This window comes from Artibeus jamaicensis, unplaced genomic scaffold, assembly GCF_021234435.1.
Source record: "Artibeus jamaicensis isolate MK-2021 breed Jamaican fruit bat unplaced genomic scaffold, CSHL_Jam_final contig_3188, whole genome shotgun sequence".
In the NCBI taxonomy this organism is placed as follows: Eukaryota; Metazoa; Chordata; class Mammalia; order Chiroptera; family Phyllostomidae; genus Artibeus; species Artibeus jamaicensis.
Genome location: NW_026521745.1, coordinates 383,155 through 403,461, shown reverse-complemented (window position 1 = coordinate 403,461; position 20,307 = coordinate 383,155). Strand labels below are relative to the sequence as shown.

General features: G+C 37.9%; 1 protein-coding gene across 3 annotated transcripts in view; it reads left to right on the top strand.

Annotated features, from left to right (window-relative positions):
* Positions 1 to 20,307, top strand: part of XPO4 (exportin 4) — a 110,008-nt gene that overhangs the window by 68,152 nt on the left and 21,549 nt on the right. For all 3 annotated transcript variants that reach the window (XM_053663498.1, XM_053663499.1, XM_053663500.1), the window contains exons 10-13: positions 17,045 to 17,221; positions 17,840 to 17,982; positions 18,468 to 18,613; positions 19,384 to 19,561. In XM_053663498.1, coding sequence (XP_053519473.1) covers positions 17,045 to 17,221; positions 17,840 to 17,982; positions 18,468 to 18,613; positions 19,384 to 19,561 — 644 coding nt within the window. The remainder of the gene's footprint in view (positions 1 to 17,044; positions 17,222 to 17,839; positions 17,983 to 18,467; positions 18,614 to 19,383; positions 19,562 to 20,307) is intronic.

The window sequence follows — 20,307 nt, the reverse complement described above, 5'->3', positions numbered from 1 at the left end:
AGCTGATTATGATTAAATTGAGACATTACGGTACTTGAGAACAATCAGCATTATACTATGCAGGAGATAGCCAACATACTCAAAGTATCCAAATCAATAAAGTTATTGGTGAAAACGAAAAAGTGTCTTCTCTTTTACAGAAAAAACCATACGGACTTTTTGGCCAATCCAATACTTTGGAGAGGAGATGTGGTCAAAAGGAGTACATTGAGGCCAGATTACAAACTGAGCAGTGGGAAGCAAAGCTGGGGGACATTTCAATGATAAGAGGGCAAGCAGTCGCTGACTTTCTGGAATGGTGGTGTCAGCACAATGCACTGAACTCATGAGAGGAGGGACTGCTTGGTAGCCATGCTGTGCTCCCACCCAGCAGTTCCGATGGTACTGTGCGGAGCAAGACACCGGCCAGCCTTTATGGGCTCCCTCTGCCTGAAAGACCAAGGAAGTAAGTGAGATGCCAGGGGTATTTTGAAACCTTGCACATTTAGAGTGGACTTTTAAAAAATACTAACAGTAACTTTAGCTCTCCTACAATATTTAGAAGAAAATTGGTTACTATTACATCTTAAATATAGATTCTTCTTAAAAGAAACTTTAAAAAAATAATTCCAGTGTTTCATTTAATTCTGGTTGGATCATAATTTTAACCAATGCTGACTTGTCAGCTCTGATTTTTTTTTTCAGGCTGCTCCACCAGTCCTAGCACAGAACCACTGTTTATATTTTCCAGACTGCTGGCACATGAGATAGTGGGTAGTGGATTTAGAATAAAGCTTATTTACTGTCATAACTGTTGTTCCATATGGTATCCTTTGTACTGTTATAATACTGGCGTTAGAAACATAACCAGATGCCCAGTGGTTCAACATGAATGCTACAGTGAGGAAGAGAGAGAGGATTGGCTTTCTACAAAGCCAAGCTCACAAGTGAGCCAGGGGAGTTCCTGAGACGTCAGTTCAGTGGGAGCGTTGCTGGGTTAATTCACTTCCATAAATATATACTGAATACCTACCATGTGCCAGGTGTGGTGTTTAATTTGTATATATTCTTTAGCATTAAGAATTTGGAAATTTGTATGCATTTCCAAAAGGATGTTAATCTAGCAGTGTAACATTTAAAAACTCTATTGTCAATCACAACTCAAACTTACGGTGTTTTTGTGGGGTTGATTTTTTTAAGTGATCTATCTGTAGGACTCATTGAACAGCTGTACTGTTTGTCCACAAAATCAGTTTCTTCTGAGGGATTTCAGAAGCCAGGAATACTGTCAGCTGCACAGGTACTCCAAAGTTAAATAAAAATCATGAGAGAGTAAATTAAATTTTGTATTTGACATTTAAAAACTTCTAAATTCTTTATTTTTTTAAAATGGAGAGTTCATGAAGTTTTTTTTGTGCTGTTATTGCCATATTTGCCTTAAGTGATCCTGCTGTCCTAGGGGAAGGGTCTCAGCGCCCACCCTTACAGTCCAGGCCTGTGTTGAACTGTCTTGAGAATGTTCTGCTCTGTGCAGTTCTTGTGCCGTTTGACCTGTCATTGGGCTGTAGGGGTTGTGCTAGTGCCTGTGGAGTTTCAGATGACTATGAAATATTTCATTTATATTAAGTAAAATTTTATATGTATATAAAAGTTACAAGAATAGTAAAATGAACAACTGTATACCAACCATCCATATTAAGAAATAGTATATTGATAGAGCCTAGTCTTCCCTTAATGTTTACGTGGAGTTTTTAACCCCTTCTGTTATAAGCATGTTTTTTTGTTGCATAAGTTATTTCTGCCAAATGATTTTTTTTCATCATATTTGCCAAAGAAGGCTATGAGTAAATTTCCTGCCAGTATTGATGGTCCTTTTTCCCATTCTCCACGAACTCTGATTGTGTAATATGGCAGCAGCAGCCTCCAGATGAAAATTGGAACACAAGGTCATAGATGGTCATGGAACTTCTTCAAGATGGTTATTCCTTAGAATAATTTTTTCCATGCAAAAATTAGTCTTACTGCTTATGACTGTCTCAATACTTTTGAAAGCTAACTCATGTAGTTTATATTTACATTTGAAGACACTGCTAATAATAGAAGAGAGAGATTCCCAATTCCATGGAAAAGATTTGGAGTTGTCATGTTGGTTATTTGCTGTTACATGTAGAGAAAAATCTAATATGGGGTGCCTTACACCAAAAACCTCATAGTAACTCTGGTACTGTTGTGATTAGGAGTAGTTTTGGAGTTTGCAGCATAACAATTGGACTTGGAACTACTATACGTGAAATTCGTCTTCTATACAAGACTTACCTTGTGCATTTCTGCAGTGTCTGATGTTAGATATATACACACAGTATATTTTTTACAGCGGTTTCAGATTCACAGCAAAATTGAGCAAAAACAAAGAGTTCCTTACATCCTCCAGACCCTGCAAACACGTGGCCTCCCCACTTTCAACATCCCCTACCAGATGGTACATATACTACAGTTGATGAATCAGCATTGACACGTCCAAATCACTTACAGTCTGCAGTTCCCACTAGGGCTCACTCTTAGTGTTGTACGTTCTCTGGGTTTGGACAAATGTAAATGATCATGTACCCACCGTTATGGTATCACACACAGTAATTTCATTGCCCTGAAAATCCCTCGTGCTCTGCCTGTTCATACTCCCACCCCACCCCTTGGCAACCATGGATATTTTTATTGTCTCCATATTTTTGTCTTTTCCAGAATCAAACAGTAATGGAATCAAACAGTAATGTTAGATTCAATTTCTGAAATTTAATTTAAAGCCCAAAAGGGGAGCAATTTACATCCGAAAGTTTTCTTTCCAAAGTTTTGTTTGGCAGCATCTTCATAAATGCAGTGAATGGCTTTTTATATATTCACACCAGACAAAGGCAGCCTTTTTTGTATGTCTGAAAAGCTGTAGACTCCTGTGTACTTTCACGATAATTATGGGCATTGAAATGTAAGTGCTGATACCATATTTTGATCACCTTCCCCACCCTTCATTCTCACGGAGTAAAGTGGGGTCAAGTAGTTTCATAAGCTCTAAGCCCCTTTCCAAAGCCTTTCTGGCAGCAGGCCTGCCAATACTTGGGGTGTGAGCACATAGTGTCTCACTGGTACGCCGCCGTCATCACTGTGCACGTGTTTGGGCTTGGCTGCTGGGTGTTGGCCAGGGTGGCCATGGAGCAGGGCCAAGGGTTTGTGAAAAAGCGCCCGGTTAGGTTTCAGCTCTCTGTGATTAGGCTGAAAGCTCTACTTGCTGGTTGTCATTAAACACATTTCTCGCACTTTGCCCGCTGAGTTACTTGGTCTTCAGAAGGAGCCAGAAGGCTCTTTAGCAGTTTTGAGTTCTTATTTTAAAGCCATCTGATGAATGGGAGGGCTTCATAGGAGGGACAGTTGAACTCTGTCAACAAAAAGATGTTCACATTTTATTTGTATTTTTCTGTATATGAATAAACTGTAATAGCATGCCTACTATATGTACTAAAAGAACAAGGAAGGTGGTTTTTGAGCTATACCCTGCTTCTTTCTTGACACACTGGAGGTCAGGGGATGCTACTCCCTAAGGTCCTCTTAATATGTAGTACCAGTTTGTTTATTTTGGCAAGAGAAACTGTTAAGACTGCAAAACACACGCTTTCTGAAGCATATAAACAGGCCGCAGATGTTTCTGTGGGAAGGAAGGATCTTTGATCTTCATATTCCCATGCTTAGCTCTTAGCATTCAATAACTGTTTAGGAATAAAACCACCTTCTTCTCCCGCTGCTAATAACAAATTGAGGATTGTGTTAGCCTTTTTAGCATTGTATATGATCATTATATATTCCTTATTTAGTCCTCAAAACCACTGTAGGTGATTCTATTATATCATGTTTGATACAGACACAAAGCATACATTATTCTGAAATATGATAAAATGACCATGAGTGAACCCATGACCCAGTGTAAGAATGTTACAAGTACTGTGATTGATGGTACTAGTGTGCCCCTCCCATTGATAGTTTCCATACATCTTTTACCCAGTTTCCCTAACATTATTATGTCCTTACCATCACAGTTCTTGCCAAACTTGCAGGTATCAAACATGGTCTTAATTTGCTTTCCCAGGTCCTACTGACATTGAACATCTTTTCATACTGTAAATGTATAATGCCCATGGTCATTTGTATGAAACACTGATTTAGTTCATTGCCCCTTTCCTATTAGGTTGTCTTCTACAGATTTGCACAAATTCTCTGTATATCTTGTTACAGCTGTTTTTCCATCTTGTGGGCCCTCTTCTTACATCATGGTATTTGTTTTCCCTTTAACTTGAAATCATTTAAGATTTGCAGAGAAGTTGCCAATATAGTACAGTTTCTATATACCTTTTACCAAGTTTCCCTAATATTGCCATTTTATATATTCATGGTACATGTCAAACCTAACAAATTAATAGCATTATGTTTTTATTAGTGAAACTGCATGCTTTATTTGGACTTCACGACCTTCCCACCAGTGTTGTTTTTCTGTTCCAGGATCTAGTTCCGGACACCATATTGCATTCAGACTTTGTGGTATCTTGTGATGAGCAAGCATTTTTCATTGTAGCTGAACTCACCGTCATTTCTTTTGTGACTTGCATAATTAGCTCCTTGTTTCAGATATTTACCCCTCTTGTGTTTTCTTCTAATTGCTTCAAAAGTTTGCCTTTCATGCCCTGGCCTGGTAGTTTGGTTGGTTAGAGCATCCTCCTGATTCACTAGCATTTTGGGTTCAATCTCTAGTCAGGGCACATGCAAGAGCCAATCAGTGAGTGCATAAGTAAACAGAACAACAAATAAAGAACAACATTTTCTCTAAAATCACTAAATAAAAAATTAGAGTTTGCCTTTCATGACTTTACCACCTTAGAATTTCATTTTGAATATGGTATCAAGATTTAATTGCATTTCTCTATATATGGCTGACAGGTATTTTCCAGCAACATTTACTCATTTATGTTTATACTTTATGTTTTCCCCCTAGTTTTATTTATTTTTAAAAATATATTTTACCGATTATGCCATTACAGTTGTCCCATTCCCCCCCCCCGTCATTCGCCTCCACCCTGCACCCGCCTCTTCCCACCCACATCCCCCCCTCTTTAGTTCACATCCATGGGTCATACATATAAGTTCTCTGGCTTCTCCATTTCCTATACTATACTTAACCTACCCCTATCTATCTTCTACCTGCCATCTCTGCTACTTATTCTCTGTACCTTCACCCCCCTCCCTCTCCCACTTCTGTTGCTAACCCTCCCTGTGATCTTCATTTCTATGTTTCCACTCCTGATCTAGCTGTCCTCTTAGTTTGCTTTTGTTTTAGGTGTGGTTCTTAATAACTGTGAGTTTGCTGTCCTATCACTGTTCATCTTTTTTATCTTCTTTTTCTTAGATAAGTCCCTTTAACATTTCATATAATAAGGGCTTGGTGATGATGAAATCCTTGAACTTGACCTTATCTGAGAAGCACTTTATCTGCCCTTCCATTCTAAATGAAAGCTTTGCTGGATAGAGCAATCTTGGTTGTAGGTCTTTGGTTTTCATGGCTTGGAATACTTCTTCCCAGCCCCTTCTTGCCTGTAAGTTCTCTTTTGAGAAATCTGCTGACAGTCTGATGGGAACTCCTTTGTAGGTGACTGTCCCCTTATCTCTTGCTGCTTCTAGAATTCTCTCCTTCATTTTAATCTTGGCTAATGTAATTATGATGTGCCTTGGTGTGTTTCTTCTTGGGTCCAACTTCTTTGGGACTCTCTGAGCTTCCTGGATTTCCTGGAAGTCTATTGTTTTTGCCAGAATGGGGAATTTCTCCTTGATTATTTGTTCAAATAAGTTTTCCACTTGTTGGTCTTCCTCTTCCCCTTCTGGTACCCCTATAATTCAGATGTTGGAATGTTTAAAGATGTCCTGGAGGCTCCTAAGCCTCTCCTCATTTATTTGAATTCTTGTTTCTTCATTCTTTTCTGTTTGGTCATTTTTTTCTTCCTTCTGGTCCACTCCTTGATTTGAGTCCCAATTTTCTTCCCATCACTATTGGTTTCCTGTGCATTTTCCTTCATTTCACTTAGTTTAGCCTTCATATGTTCCTCTAATTTGTGACTAAAATGGACCAGTTATGTGAGCATCCTGATCACTAGTGTTTTGAACTGTGTATCTGATAGTTTGGCTATCTATCTAACTGTTGGTTGCTTAGAAGTATTGGCTCTGGGGCTTTGAGCTGTTCTTCTTCTTGAGCCATAATATTTTGGTCTGTTTGCACCTGTTAGGTATGAGGGGCAGAGCCTTAGGTGTTCGCCAGGGCGGGGCTGCCCAGGTTGCTGGATTGTGACGCTGTATGTAGGGGCGGGGTCAGAGAGGGGCAATGGCGTTTGTTCTGCTCTCTCTCAGAGTTCTGTCCCCTCTGCTGCTTCCCACAAGCAAATTGGGACCTTTGGTGCTGGTTCCTGGGTGTGTGGGCTTGTGTATCCTCCAGGACCCTGTGGGTCTCTCCAACAAACTCTCTGTGAGCCTGGGAGCCTCTCCTGGCACCTTGACCCCTGAAAGTTTTTTCAGTTGGTACTTTTAGGCTTTAATTCCTGTTGCTGGGGCCCTGGTTTGTGTGGTCTGTCTTACTGCTCGCTCCTTTGCCTGGTTTATCTGTGTGCAAATGTGTCCTGGTTTATCTGTGCGCGAATGTGTGACCACAGTTAGCCAGCCGTCTTGCGCCCTCACTGGGTCCACCCGTTGCCACCCCACGCCTGGGATCCGCCAACTGTTGCCTTTGCTCCTGGGTCAGTCTGGCAGCTTTTTCCTGCAGGACCCCTCTCCACCTGCCGCTGACTCTACCCCTCCTACCGGTCTGGCTCAATGGTTCGTTGTTGTCGGACTTCCGTACAGTTCAATTTTCTGTCTGTTTTGGTTGCGTGTTTGTTACTAATCTTTGTTGTCTTTAAACTTAGTTATGTGAGGAGGCACATTTTTTCTACCTACGCCTCCATCTTGGCCAGAAGTCTCTCCCCCCCCCGCCCCGCGGTTTTATTGAGAACATCATTGTATAAGTTTAAGGTATACAAAACAATGGTTTGACCTATGCATATTGTACAATGATAACCACAGTACATTCTGCTAACATTTATCATCTCCTATAGATACAATAAAATAAAGGGAAAAAATCTTCTTGTGGTATGAGACCTCTTAGGATCCACTCTCAAGAGCTTTCTTATTGCACAGCAGTGTTAGCTAGTCGTCAAGTTGTATATCACATCCCTAGTGCTTATTTATTTTATAATGGCAAGCTTGGACCGTTTGACCCTTTTTGTCCATCTCCACTTCTGGTAATTGCAAATCCGCAAGTCTAATTTTTGTGAGTCTGGTGGTTTGTTTTTTTTTTCTTCAATTCTACATATAAATGAGATATGATGTCTGCCTTTCTTTGTCTGACATATTTCACTTAGCATAATGCCTTCAGGGTCCATCCATGATATAAAAATGGTAGGATTTCCTCATTTTTACAGCTGAATAATATTCCTTTGTATGTGTGTATTTATATACAACAATTTCTTATCCATTAATCTATTGATGGACACTGAGGTTGTTTCCGTATCTGGGCTGTTATAAATAATAATGCTGTATACATGGAGGTACATATATCTTTTTGAGATAATGTTTTTTGTTTCCTTTGGATATATTTCTAGAAGTAGAACTCCTGGGTTAAATGTTAGTCCTATTTTTTAATTTTATGAAGAATCTCCATACTACATTCCACAGCGGCTGCTTCAGTTTACATTCCCACCAAAAGTGCACAAGGGTTTCCTTTTCTCCACAGCCTTGCCAACATGTGTTATTTCTTGTCTTTTTGATGACACCCATTCTGACAGGTGTGAGGTGGTACTTCACTGTGGTTTTGATTTTCATTTCCCTGATGATTAGTGATGGTGAACTCCTATTCATGTACTTGTTGGCTACCTGTATGTTTTCTTTGGAAAAATGTCTATTCACACCCTTTGCCCATTTTTAATCTTAGTATTTGTTCGTTATTTTACATTTTAATTTTTTTTTGAAATTTAGGGTTTTTTTAGTAGGAGCTAATTTTTAAAATATGTTTTATTGATTATGCTATTACAGTTATCTAATTTTCCCCCCTCTTTATTCTCCTATACCCTGCACCCCCCCATCTGCAACCTCCCCCGCCTCCTCCCACCTCAGTTCATGTCCATGGGTGGTATGTATAAGTTCTTTGGCTTCTACATTTCCCATACTATTCTTAACCTCCTCCTGTCTATTTTGTACCTACCTTTTATGCTTCTTATTCTCCACGCCTTTTCCCCCATTCTCCCCCCTCCTCCCCCCTCCCTGCTGAAAACCCTTCATGTGATCTCCATTTCTGTGATTCTGTTCCTGTTCTAGTTGTTTGCTTAGTTTGTTTTTGTTTTCATTTTGGGGGGGTTTTATTGTTGATAGGTGTGAGTTTGTTGTGATTTTATTGTACATGCTTTTTATCTTCTTTCTCTTAGGTAAGTCCCTTTAACATTTCATATAATAAGGGCTTGGTGATAATGAGCTTCTTTAACTTGACCTCATCTGGGAAGCACTTCATCTGCCCTTCCATTCTAAGTGAAAGCTTTGCTGAGTAATCTTGGTTGTAGGTCCTTGCCTTTCATGACTTTGGATACTTTTTTCCAGCCCCTTCTTGCCTGTAAGGTCTTTCTCTTTTGAGAAATCAGCTGATAGTCTAATGGGAACTCCTTTGTAGGTAACTCTCACCTTTTCTCTTGCTGCTTTTAAGATTTTCTCCTCTTTAATCTTGGGTAATGTAATTATGATGTGCCTTGGTGTGTGCTTCCTTGAGTCCAGTTTCTTTGGGACTCTCTGAGCTTCCTGGACATCCTGGAAGTCTATTTCCTTTGCTAGATTGGGGAAGTTCTCCTTTATTATGTATTCAGATAAATTTTCCATTTCTTGCTCTTCCTCTTCTCCTTCTGGCACCCCTATGATTCGATGTCAGAATGTTTAAAGATGTTCTGGAGGTTCATAAGCCTCTCCTCATTTTTTTGAATTCTTGTTTCTTCATTCTGTTGTGGTCAAATGTTTATTTTTTCCTTCTGCTCCAAATCATTGATTGGAGTCCCGGTTTCCTTCCTGTCACTGTTGGTTCTCTGTACATTTTCCTTTACTTAACTTTTAATAGGGTTCTCTTTTTCTTCTACTTCGTGCCCATAGTCAACCATTTCTGTGAGCATCCTGATTACCAGTGTTTTAAACTGTGCATCTGAGAGGTTGGCGCTTTCTTTATTGCTTAGTTGTATTTTTTCTGGAGCTTTGATCTTTTCTTTCATTTGGGCCATTTCTTTGGGGGGGGGCGTCTCAGAGGGCCTGTTTCTTTCTAAGGGACAGAGTTTTAGGTATTTGCTAGGGTGGGGCAACCCAACTGCTATGTTGTGATGTCCGTATGTGGGGCAGGTGTCCAAGAAGGAACTGTGTCACTTGCTCTGCTCTCTGCTGGCTTTCATTCACTCCCACCACTACATACAAGCAAATCGGGCCCTTGTGGTGCTGATTCCCAGGTGGGTGCGTTTGTGTACGTTTTAGGAGCCCGTGGGTCTCTTTGACAGAGTCTCCTGTGAGGCTGGGAGTTTTCCTGTTGCAAACCACACAGAATATTTCAGTCAGGTTTTGAGGCTTTGAAACCCACGCTGCAACCCTGAGTTTCGCCGTCTGTCTTGTTCCCCAGTTGTTTTTCCCGGTTTATCTGAATACAAATGTGGGACCGCTTAGTCTGCCTGCCGTTGCCTCACCCAGTCTGCCAGCCGCTGTCTTGCTGTGGGTCTTCTTCGCTCCAGCTTCCCCTCTCCACCCTTCCTATGGGTTTGGATGAACGTTTCTTTAACTCATTGGTGTTGGACTTTCGTATAGTTGAATTTTCTGGCAGTTCTGGTTGTTTTATGTTTTTAAATTTGTTGCTGTCTTTCGTTCAGTTGTAGGAGGAGGTACAGTGTGTCTACATACACCTCCATCTTGGTTGGAAGTCCTGCTATTTAGTTTTATGAGCTCTTTATATACTTTGGATATTAACCCCATAACAGATACATGGTTTGCAAAATACTTTTTCTTATTCAGTAGGTATTTTTTTCACTTTATTTTCTTTCAGCAACATGTATTAAATAGAATTTCTTTCTCAATGAGAACGATTTGCTGGATTTTGCTGTCATATGTCTAGTCCTGATGTATAAATGGGTTTTTCTTGATTGGTCAGTTTGTCTTACCTGTATTTTACTTTGAGTAGATGTCTGGGTATGATAGGACAAGTGGTGTTCTTTCCCCCCTTCTTGTCTCCACTTTCTAGTTCTTTAGAAGGGTCTTTGATGCATTTGCTTTTTTAAAAAAAAGATATTTAATTTATTTATTTAGAGAGAGGGAAGGAAGCAAGAAAGAGAGGGAGAGACATTGATATGAGAGAGAGATATCGATTGGTTGCCTCTCGCACACCAGTCTCAACTAGGGACCTGCTCCGCAAACCCAGGCATGTGCCCTGACTGAGAATCAAATTGGTGACCTTTGGTTCACAGGCCGCCACTCGATCCACTGAGCAACACCAGCCAGGACTGCTTGTCCCTTCTTACGGATTTTCTGTTTTAAAGTTGGGTTATGGTTGGGATGATAGGCAACTTTTAGTGAGAAATGGGCATCACGACTGTATCAACACTATCCATAAATGTATTTTTTCTATACGAATGTAAGTGTAGTTTATTGTATTTTAATAAGGAACATTTTTTTCTTTAGTGCCTTATATTTTTGTTGCTATACAGTAGTATCTTTTTAAAGCCTGATTTTTCAGATTGCTGCTGGCATAGAGAAATGCAGTTTATGTTTTTAGATTGGTCTGATGTATATAGCCTTTCAGAATTTTTTTTATTGGTTCTAATAATTTGTCCTTAGAGTTTTTTTTAGTTTAATATGGACAGTTACATCAACTGTGAGTAATGACAATTTTGCTTTTTTCCGGTCTTCACAATTTCTATTTCTTTTTTGTAAAAAGATTTTATTTATTTTAGAGAGGGTAAGGGAGGGAGAAAGAGAGGGAGAGAAGCAACAGTGTGTGGTTCTCTGTCATGCTTCCCCTGTTGGGCACTTGGTCCGCACCCCAGGCGTGTGCCATAGACTGGGAGTTGAACAAGAACTGTTTGATTCACAGGCCAGCACTCAGTACAATGAGCCACACCAGCTACAGCTGTAGTTCTTTTTCTTATTGTACAATGTTGAATACAGGTGGTAAGTAAAGACATCTTTTCTGGTTCATCATTGGGAATAATGTTTGCTTTATGTTTTTGAGCTATCTTTTATCAGGACTGCTAATAGGTTTTTTAAAAACATGAATGAGTATTGAATATTACTAAATGTGTTTCCACCTAATCTAGTAATGTGATAAATTGCTTTCATAGGTTTTTCTAATGTTAGTGCCCTTGCATTTCTGAATTGAACTTGATGACCATGTATCTCAGTCATTTATGAACTGCTGATGTGTTTGGTATCAGTTATACTAGTCTCACAGATCACTTTGCAGCTGGCATTCTTTTTCTCTTCTTTAAATCAGATTCTATAAGATTGTGTGTTTTTGCTTGGTTGTTCGTTTTTTTTCAAGTTTAGTGGCTCTCACCTATAAATTTACAAAGCCTGGTATTTGGGTGGGGAGGAGTTTTACTAACTAAAAATTGTGAGAATTCAGGTTATCTCCAAATACCAAATTTTACAGTAAGGAATGTGTCTATTTCTTGTAGGTTAAGATTTTACTTTTATTTTTTTTCTTCACATTTATAATTACAATTTTGTTACTAAGGTAATTTCAGAATACAGTTTAATGTAAAATGTTATATGTTTATTGCTGAAAGTAATTCAAACTTTTATGAATATGAATGAAAATTCTCAAACTCTCATCACTTACCACTTTCTTGAATCTCTAGTCATACATCAAATTATATAATACCTTTTTCTTCCTGGCTATGGACATTTAATACTTATTCATTATTTTTAAAAATTAATTTGAAAAAGCAAAAAATTAGAAGTAAACCATATCCTTATAATTTTACCTTCTGAAACTTGTTAATATTTTGATGTATTTCTCCAGATTTTAAAGCATGGCAATTAGAATTAAATAAAAATAAAATCATTACTTTCATTTACATAATTATGAGTATTTTTATGTCATGAATGGTGTTCAAAATCATGGTTTTTGATGTAAAAGATTAGGAGAATGGTTCAATAACTTTATTTGCATTTTCAAGTAATGGATACAGCAAACATTCTTACAGATAAGTCACTGTGTGACTCCTGTTAGTAGATATTCTAAAATCATTAACATTTGCCAATTAACCCTTCAGCTGGTATCTTGTCCACTTAAGGCCATTCTTCACAGCTGCTGTTCATGAGTCAGACAGTTATAGAACTTGGGTGTCAAACTCATTGTCACCAGGGGTCCACTGCAGCCTGGTGGTTGCCTTCCAAGGGCTGAATGTGATTTTAGGACTGTGTGAATGTAACTGCTTCCTAACTAGGGGCAAGGAGCTCTACATTTGGTAATGAGCATCGCAGTCGAAACATTTTAGGGATTAAACAAGGAAGAAAATTAAGAAATTTTCTTTTTCTAAAGAAAAAGAGCAATCTTGATATGTAATATACATATACATATACATATACAGCTTATCTGTATATAATAAATTTTACTTTTTATTTTCTTAAACATTTAAAAATTTTTTACTTACTGATTTTAGAAAGAGAAAGGAGTAGAAGGAGAGAAAGAAACATCAGTTTGTTGTCCCATTCATTTATGCATTCATTGGCTGACTCTTGTATGTGCCCTGACCAGAGATCGAAAATGCAACCTTGGCATATTGGGACGATTGCTGTAACCAGCCTAGAGCTACCTGGCCAGGGCTAAATTTGACTGCTTAGATTTGAAGTGGGCTGGGAGATACAGTTCCTTAAGAGGATCTGGTACAAAAAGAGGAAGCTCGCCTCTCCTCAGAAATTTTTCCTAATTTAGTTTAAAAAAAAATCTCTTGCAAAGTTTCAAATAGGTGACAGACAGCAAATAGAATCCTCATTCCCATGACCACAGATGGTGGTTGAACTGATTTTTTACAGCATTCTTCAACCCTCAGTAACTTGTTTTTAGTTTCTTTTTTGATCAGTTCTAACTATTTTAAACACTGATTTTCTTTCTTGGAGACCTCAGGACAAAAAGAACATTTGCCATCTTGCAGTTGCCTTATGGATGTATCATACTCTTCTGTAAGCCAGAAATACATTATTGATGTTAGTGATCTGATTTCTCCTATATCTTGAAACATTTTGATGTTTTATGACCTCAGGAAGTATTTCACCATTACTCATCAATTCCTAGCTATTAAAAAAGTCTAAAATAATAAGAAAGTGGAGGAGTGATGGAATCATCTAAAGGATGATATAATAGTGAACTCAGTCACTACAAATAAAATAAATAGTTGCTATTTGTTATTTTTCTGTTTTCAAATTGCATTTACCAAAAACCTATAAAGGAAGTCTAGAGATACTACCTTCTAAGTCTTTTTTTAAATTTAAGTTTCATTGGATACATAAGGAATTCAGAATTTTTCATTTTCTGTTCATAGTAGTAAGAGAAGGAAAATGCCAGAATAACACATTTCACAATGAGAAAACAAATCAGAAGATGAATGTAAAACAGACAGCAGCACTCTAGGATCTTTAGTGATGGTGAAGTTGATAGTATAAGTGAAGTCTGAGACTAAGTTGTAGCTCTTAGACAGATTCTCACAATCCATGAACAGACAATATATTTCCAAAGCCAAAAAGAAAATACAGCATTCTCATTGCACAGGGAAACTGCACCTGACATTTTATGACAAAAGAATTTGGACTGTCATATTTTGCTAAATGATATTAACACTGTTGATTGTTTTTGATATTCATGCAACAAATTTACTTAATACCATTTGTAATTGGATTAATGTTGAAAGCAGTATGTACAAAGGTGGTTGGAAGGAAATAAATGGTGTATAAATGAAGACAAATTGGTTGAATTAATCCTTTTCATTGATATTTATAAATCTTTTTTTTTAATCCTCAAGGACATGCTCATTGATTTTAGAGAGAGTAGAAGGGGTGGTGGGGGAGAGGAGGATGTGAGAAACATTGATCGGTTGCCTCTCACATGCACCCCGACTGGGGGCTGAACCCACAGCCTAGTTATGTGCCCTGACAGGGAATTGAACACGTGACCCTTTGGTTTATGGGTTGGTGCTCCAACCAACTGAGCCACACTGGCCAAGACAGTATTTATAAATCTTAATGAATATGCTGTTGCATATATGGAACCAAGAACTTGGCTGTTCTTTAAGAAAGTCATGAGCTATCAAAGTTTTCAAAAGGTCACTACATTTCCATGATAGATAAACAAAAAGAACCAGCTTAATTAGGCAGTTAGAACCTATTAGAGACAAGTACAGTTGATCCTCATATTTTGCAGATTCCATATTTGCAAATTACCATATTTTCAGACCATAAGACACACCTAGGTTTTAGAGGAAAATTATGAAAAAATTTTTGACGCAAAAAAATGTGGTAAAATATTTAATAACATAAATAACATAATATTTCACCAATGTAAATGTAAACAGAACTCAACAGCAGCATTAACAACCATTATTCCTCCCAAATTTAGAAGGGGGGGTGCGTCTTATAGTCAGAAACTTTCACAGTCATTCTTAGATAGATACATGCAAAGAATGACAGTTAACAGAATTGCCTGGCCTGCTTGTTCCCAGCTGAGGTCAAACAAGGCACTTTTTGTTTTCAGTGCTCTGCCTTCCTGTTTCAGCCCCTCATTCAGCAAACAAGCATCACTTTCACACTCTCCAGTGACACATATTCTGCATTTTTTTGTGAAATGGAATATTTCAAATTTTTGTCTCATAAGATGTTGAAGTTCTCTTCCTGTGCATTGACTGGATGATTTCACTTTTTAAAATGGCGTGACCTCTCCTCCCCACACTGCACCCCAGCATTGTGCTCAGTGCCCTCTGGTGTTCCAGAGAGTAAGGAAACCGTGATGGAGAGCAAATGCAGATGTTAGACAAGTTGCATTCAGCCACAAGTTACAGTGCTGTTGCCATGAGCATCCAAACTTAAAACAACGTGGTATGTTGATCTGTTTGTTCATTTGTACCAGAAGGAACCTAACCCTAGTGCACTAATTCAGAGTTTATGGTGACTTTATAGAACATATATGCCACAAATAGCAAGAATGGACTATTTACAAGGTGACTGTGTTCCAGTGACTTTCAAAGAATGTTGTTTATTTTCATTATCCAGCAGGTTCTCGAATAACATTGTTTCATATCAGTCAGTCTGTGGTAACAGTGGATTAGTTGTGTGCGGTTTCACTTAAAGTTTCAGAACCTACCTATGACTTCAGGTGAGGGCTTGTATGCAGTTTCAAGGCCAGGAACAAAAGGAATAAAAAATGGGTTTGTTATGTTTAAATTCTTACTAAACTTATCTAGTGATGTTCTTTTTACTTGCCCTTCATTCTTATGTAAATTTTTCACAAAATTACTTTAAAATATTACAAATTTTTGTTAGGTTTATCTGACCCAGAAAATAACTTTCCTTGTAGGCAGCGTGTTAACAGAAGCTGAAGACACAAAGAAATGATTCACTGGAAGCAGTTTACTTGGTGCTTAGATGTCATGAACCCGTGGTAGTGTCCTCATGGTCCTGCTAAATCTGGAATACTTGATGTAGATATTTTAGTACTTTCCTTTTTTGAGTGACTGACAAGTTGACGAAAGTACTTTCTTTTTTTTTTTTTTTTTAAATATTTTATTATTTATTTATTAGAGGGGAAGGGGGAAGGAGAGAGGAGAGAGTACTTTCTAATGAAGGTTCCAGAGTTCTGTATTTGTAAGTGAGGCCAGTCTGTTTGCTGTAGAAACCAGAAAAGCAAGTTACAGATTAGGTGTATAGACCTTCGGTGTTCCTCACTTCACTGAACAGAATGTCAGAAATGGTGGATTGTGCCAAAACCTCTTTAACAGTGAATATATACATAGTTCAGAGACTCTGCTTCTTTATTTGTAATTATGAGAGATGTTTAAAATGAATCCTGAAATCTCTGTTTATCTCTTATGGCTATTGGTGTATTTTCTGTAATGTTTTGTTTGTTTCTCATTTTCCATTGAACTGAGCTCGAAAGCACGAATGGTACATTATTTATATGTTTACACTAAGCATAGTGCATGATACTAAGTATTCTGGGTTGGTGTTTGAATGGTGTCTAGTGAATTTGTGATGAAGAAATCAATACACAGGTTAAAATGTTACTAAATTAGTAACATAATTTACTAAATTAGCAACATATAAATATGTTACTAAATTAATTAATAAATATGTTACTAAATTAATTAGTAACATATAATTATGTTACTAATTAAGTAGGAAGTCCTCAGCACCTTCCTCAAACTCCTTTGTAGGCTGTCTTACTTTTAATTTTAAAAAAATGTTAAGGAGCACCTGTGAAGTTCTCCCTACATTCTTGAGTGTGCTGGTTACATTAGTCATTCTCCAGTGTTTCAAAACTCACTCAAAAGTGTGTAGGAAGTACACATTTTATCTTTTCATTCTAACAGGTCTCTTCTTCACTACAGAAAAGTGTTAATACTATTTTTATGTGAAAAATACATGTTCCATAAAGCATTGAGGTAGCTAGTCTTGTGAAGAAATAAACATTAATTCCTGTTTGCCTAAGAATTGTTTAGATTGTTAGCAAGATTTTAGAAAGTTTAATAGAAAGCCTATGCATTCTTTATTGCAATGCTTGACTTGACTGGTTAGTTTTGGAACAAATTTAGCTATATAATTGAATAATAGTTGGGGACCTTTATTAAAGGAAAAACTTATAAAACTAAATGCATAGCTGTGTGACTCTTGTTATAATACCCGCCTTATTTCTTTGGTTGTTGTTTTGTGAAACTTTTTTTTCTTCTAGCTTGATAAAGATGACATGGTCTACATGGAAGCATATGACAAGTTGCTGGAGTCCTGGCTGACTTTGGTCCAAGATGACAAACATTTCCATAAAGGCTTTTTTACCCAGCATGCAGTTCAAGTCTTCAATTCTTACATTCAGTGTCACCTGGCTGCTCCAGATGGCACAAGGAATTTGGTAAGTTTTAAGCCAAATTGTGATTAAAAATTTGTTTTATTATAGGCTCTGTTTTTTCTGTTTTATCCTTTTATACCTTGTGTAATGCTGGAAATTTGGGCTAAGCTCTTTAGAGGATTTGCTGAGAGCATTAGATAGAGAGCAGAAGTGGTCCCTTGTCTAATTGCATCATGTTTTGTGGGATGTGACTGGTAATTACCTCCTTTGTCTTCAGTTTTCAGTTACTCACCTGTGTCTTCCTAGTTGTTAAGTGGTATGAATGACTTCTTGTATCCAAGGACCATAGATCTTAAAGATTTCAGAGCTTTTCAGTGACAGAAGTTCAATGGTCTGGTGTGGGGAGGTGGGTTGTGGGTGGGCAGTTAGAACTGTGTTCATGTCCGTGTGCTGTGGGTCTGTCCTTCCCTTCTTTCTCCTCTGTGTTTCCCCCTTTGGGTGACTGCAGGGCTATCAGCGCAGTTAGATAGGGGCCCCTGGACCGCCGCAATGAAGCCACTCTCTGTCCAGCTCCCCTCCTGGTGTGAGGCACAGAGGCCGTCTCTCAGCACAGCGGAGATGTGTGGCTGGTGAGGCAGTGGTGCTCGGCTCATCACTGGTTGTTTCTCTGCTTGACAACAGACTGCCAACGGCGTGGCCTCTCGTGAGGAAGAGGAGATAAGTGAGCTTCAAGAGGATGATCGAGACCAGTTTTCAGATCAACTGGCCAGTGTAGGAATGCTGGGAAGAGTTGCTGCAGAACACTGTATACCTCTTCTGACAAGGTATGCAGTCCACAGAATCCGTGGAGCATGTGCTTTGTACTCACACCTCCCTGGAGAGCACTTCACATGATCCCCCACCCTGCACGCACCCCACACACTGTAGCAAGTGGACAGAAGCATGCTCAAGGTTGCGTTCCTTGGCTGGTGCATTGGAGCCCAGGCACTCCAGCATAGATGGCAGAGAGGTTATGGAAACATGGAATGAGACATGGTTTGACCCCTTTCAGTAAAAACTTGGAATAACCAGTATTCAAATGCCAGTTGTAAACCTTGATTGTTTGTAAAGCACTGTTTTAATTCTCTCATAAATAATAAATCACAGTTCCTGTAGTGTTATAAGAACAGTTGTGTATGAGGATAAATACTTTCGTATATGTGTTTTTGTGTTAAGATCTTAATTTATGTTGTTTCACACATGGAAATTACGTTATTCTAGGTTTCTGCTTATTGAACTTTATGAAACTATTGTTGTTTTCTTCTTTTAGTTTATTAGAAGAAAGAGTAACAAGGCTCCACAGTCAGTTACAGCGACATCAGCAGCAGTTACTTGCTTCACCTGGTTCAAGAACCATTGACAACAAAATGCTTGATGACCTATATGAAGATATTCACTGGCTTATTTTAGTTACAGGTTGGTTGGTTGTTTCCTGTTAAAACATAATTGCCAGCCGAGCAGTTTAAGCCTTAAAAAGAAGCTTCATATATTAAAAATAATAGTCCATACATAGTATTGGATGAATTTTGGTGACAACTGCTATAGTTACAGCTATACATGCATTTAAAAAAATATTGGCTAACATGTATTCAGTGCCTATTGCATACTTAATGTTTTATGTGGAGCTCATTATAGCCCATTGAACTGGTACTGTTATTAGGTATTATTATTGTCATTATTATCCCCTTCTTATAAATGAAGAAGCTGACTTAGTGAGTATAAGGAACTAGCCCATGGCTATACTGCTATTAATTTTTGGAGCCAGAATTAGAGTCTTCTTTTGTAACCATACTGTTAGTGTTTCTGTGTTTTCAATAATCAGGAAAAAATCTTAATTTTTGAAAAGGCATCCCCAAATACTGACTTTTGATATAGATAATAGTGAAATTCCTATTAACTTTACTGAAAATGATTAAAAGGTAGTAGATTAAAAAGCCTACATGTCAGTATAAGTGATAAAAATTGCTGAATAAACATTTGTCCTTTGTTCTTTTCTGTTTTCTGAGAGTAAATTATCTAATAGAAAGTTTCTTCTCATCAATCTTGAAATTAACATATTAAATTTATAATTTACTTTTACATCAATTTATAATGATATATAAATCAAATAAAACAAAACATTTATAGTACAATTTGATAAATGTAGATTTGTTAAGTGTTCATTTTTAATTTTTTTTAAACTGAAGGCTACCTCTTAGCTGATGATACTCAGGGAGAGACTCCGCTAATACCTCCAGAAATAATGGAATATTCCATTAAGCATTCATCTGAAGTTGACATTAATACAACACTTCAAATTTTGGGATCTCCAGGAGAAAAGGCTTCTTCCATCCCAGGGTACAACAGAACAGATTCTGTGATTAGGTAATATGAACTCTATAGCTGTGCTCTTGTAATTTATACTGTTTTATTAAGTTCTGAGTTGATGGGTAGATGACTCGAGTGATAGACACATTGTAAATCTGATACATGAAAGAAGATAAAACTTGGAGAAGCCTTGAAATAAACAAGGACGGCAAGTACTCAGTATGTTTAAGCAGCACCACTCGGTGAGATTTACAGCCACCCCCAGCACTGAGGAGAGCACGTGTCCAGTTACTCTGAATTCAGGGAGACTTTGAGGGGACATCTGTTGTCATGTGCTGTGACCACACTCTGTCAGAAAGCAGTACCGATGTGGGGACAGGTACCGTAAATGCAAGAAATAGAACGTGACATTCTTAGAGACCAGATGAGTGTTAGCAAGTACTTACTGTTCATAAAGATAAAATTATAGTTCAGTGTCTTTCTTAAGGAAACTGGTTCTCATAGAATAGAACTATTTATACCAAATATGTGAATCTTGGAAGCCCTGTCAATGAAGTTACAAGACTTTGTGCTTCAATTGAAAGAATTTACTTTAGTTTTCCTAATAGCATCATTACTTTTTAGTGATGACATTGAGGAGGGATAAACCTGAAATGAGTGTCCTTCTAAAAGTGAATTTGAAAACAGCATTTTAAATTTCAGTATATTTAAATTTAGAATACAAATACTGAAATGATGAAATAACATTGGTTTTGTCCGTTACAAAATCAGTAACTCATACAAGGTTCTGTGCCCCTTAATTC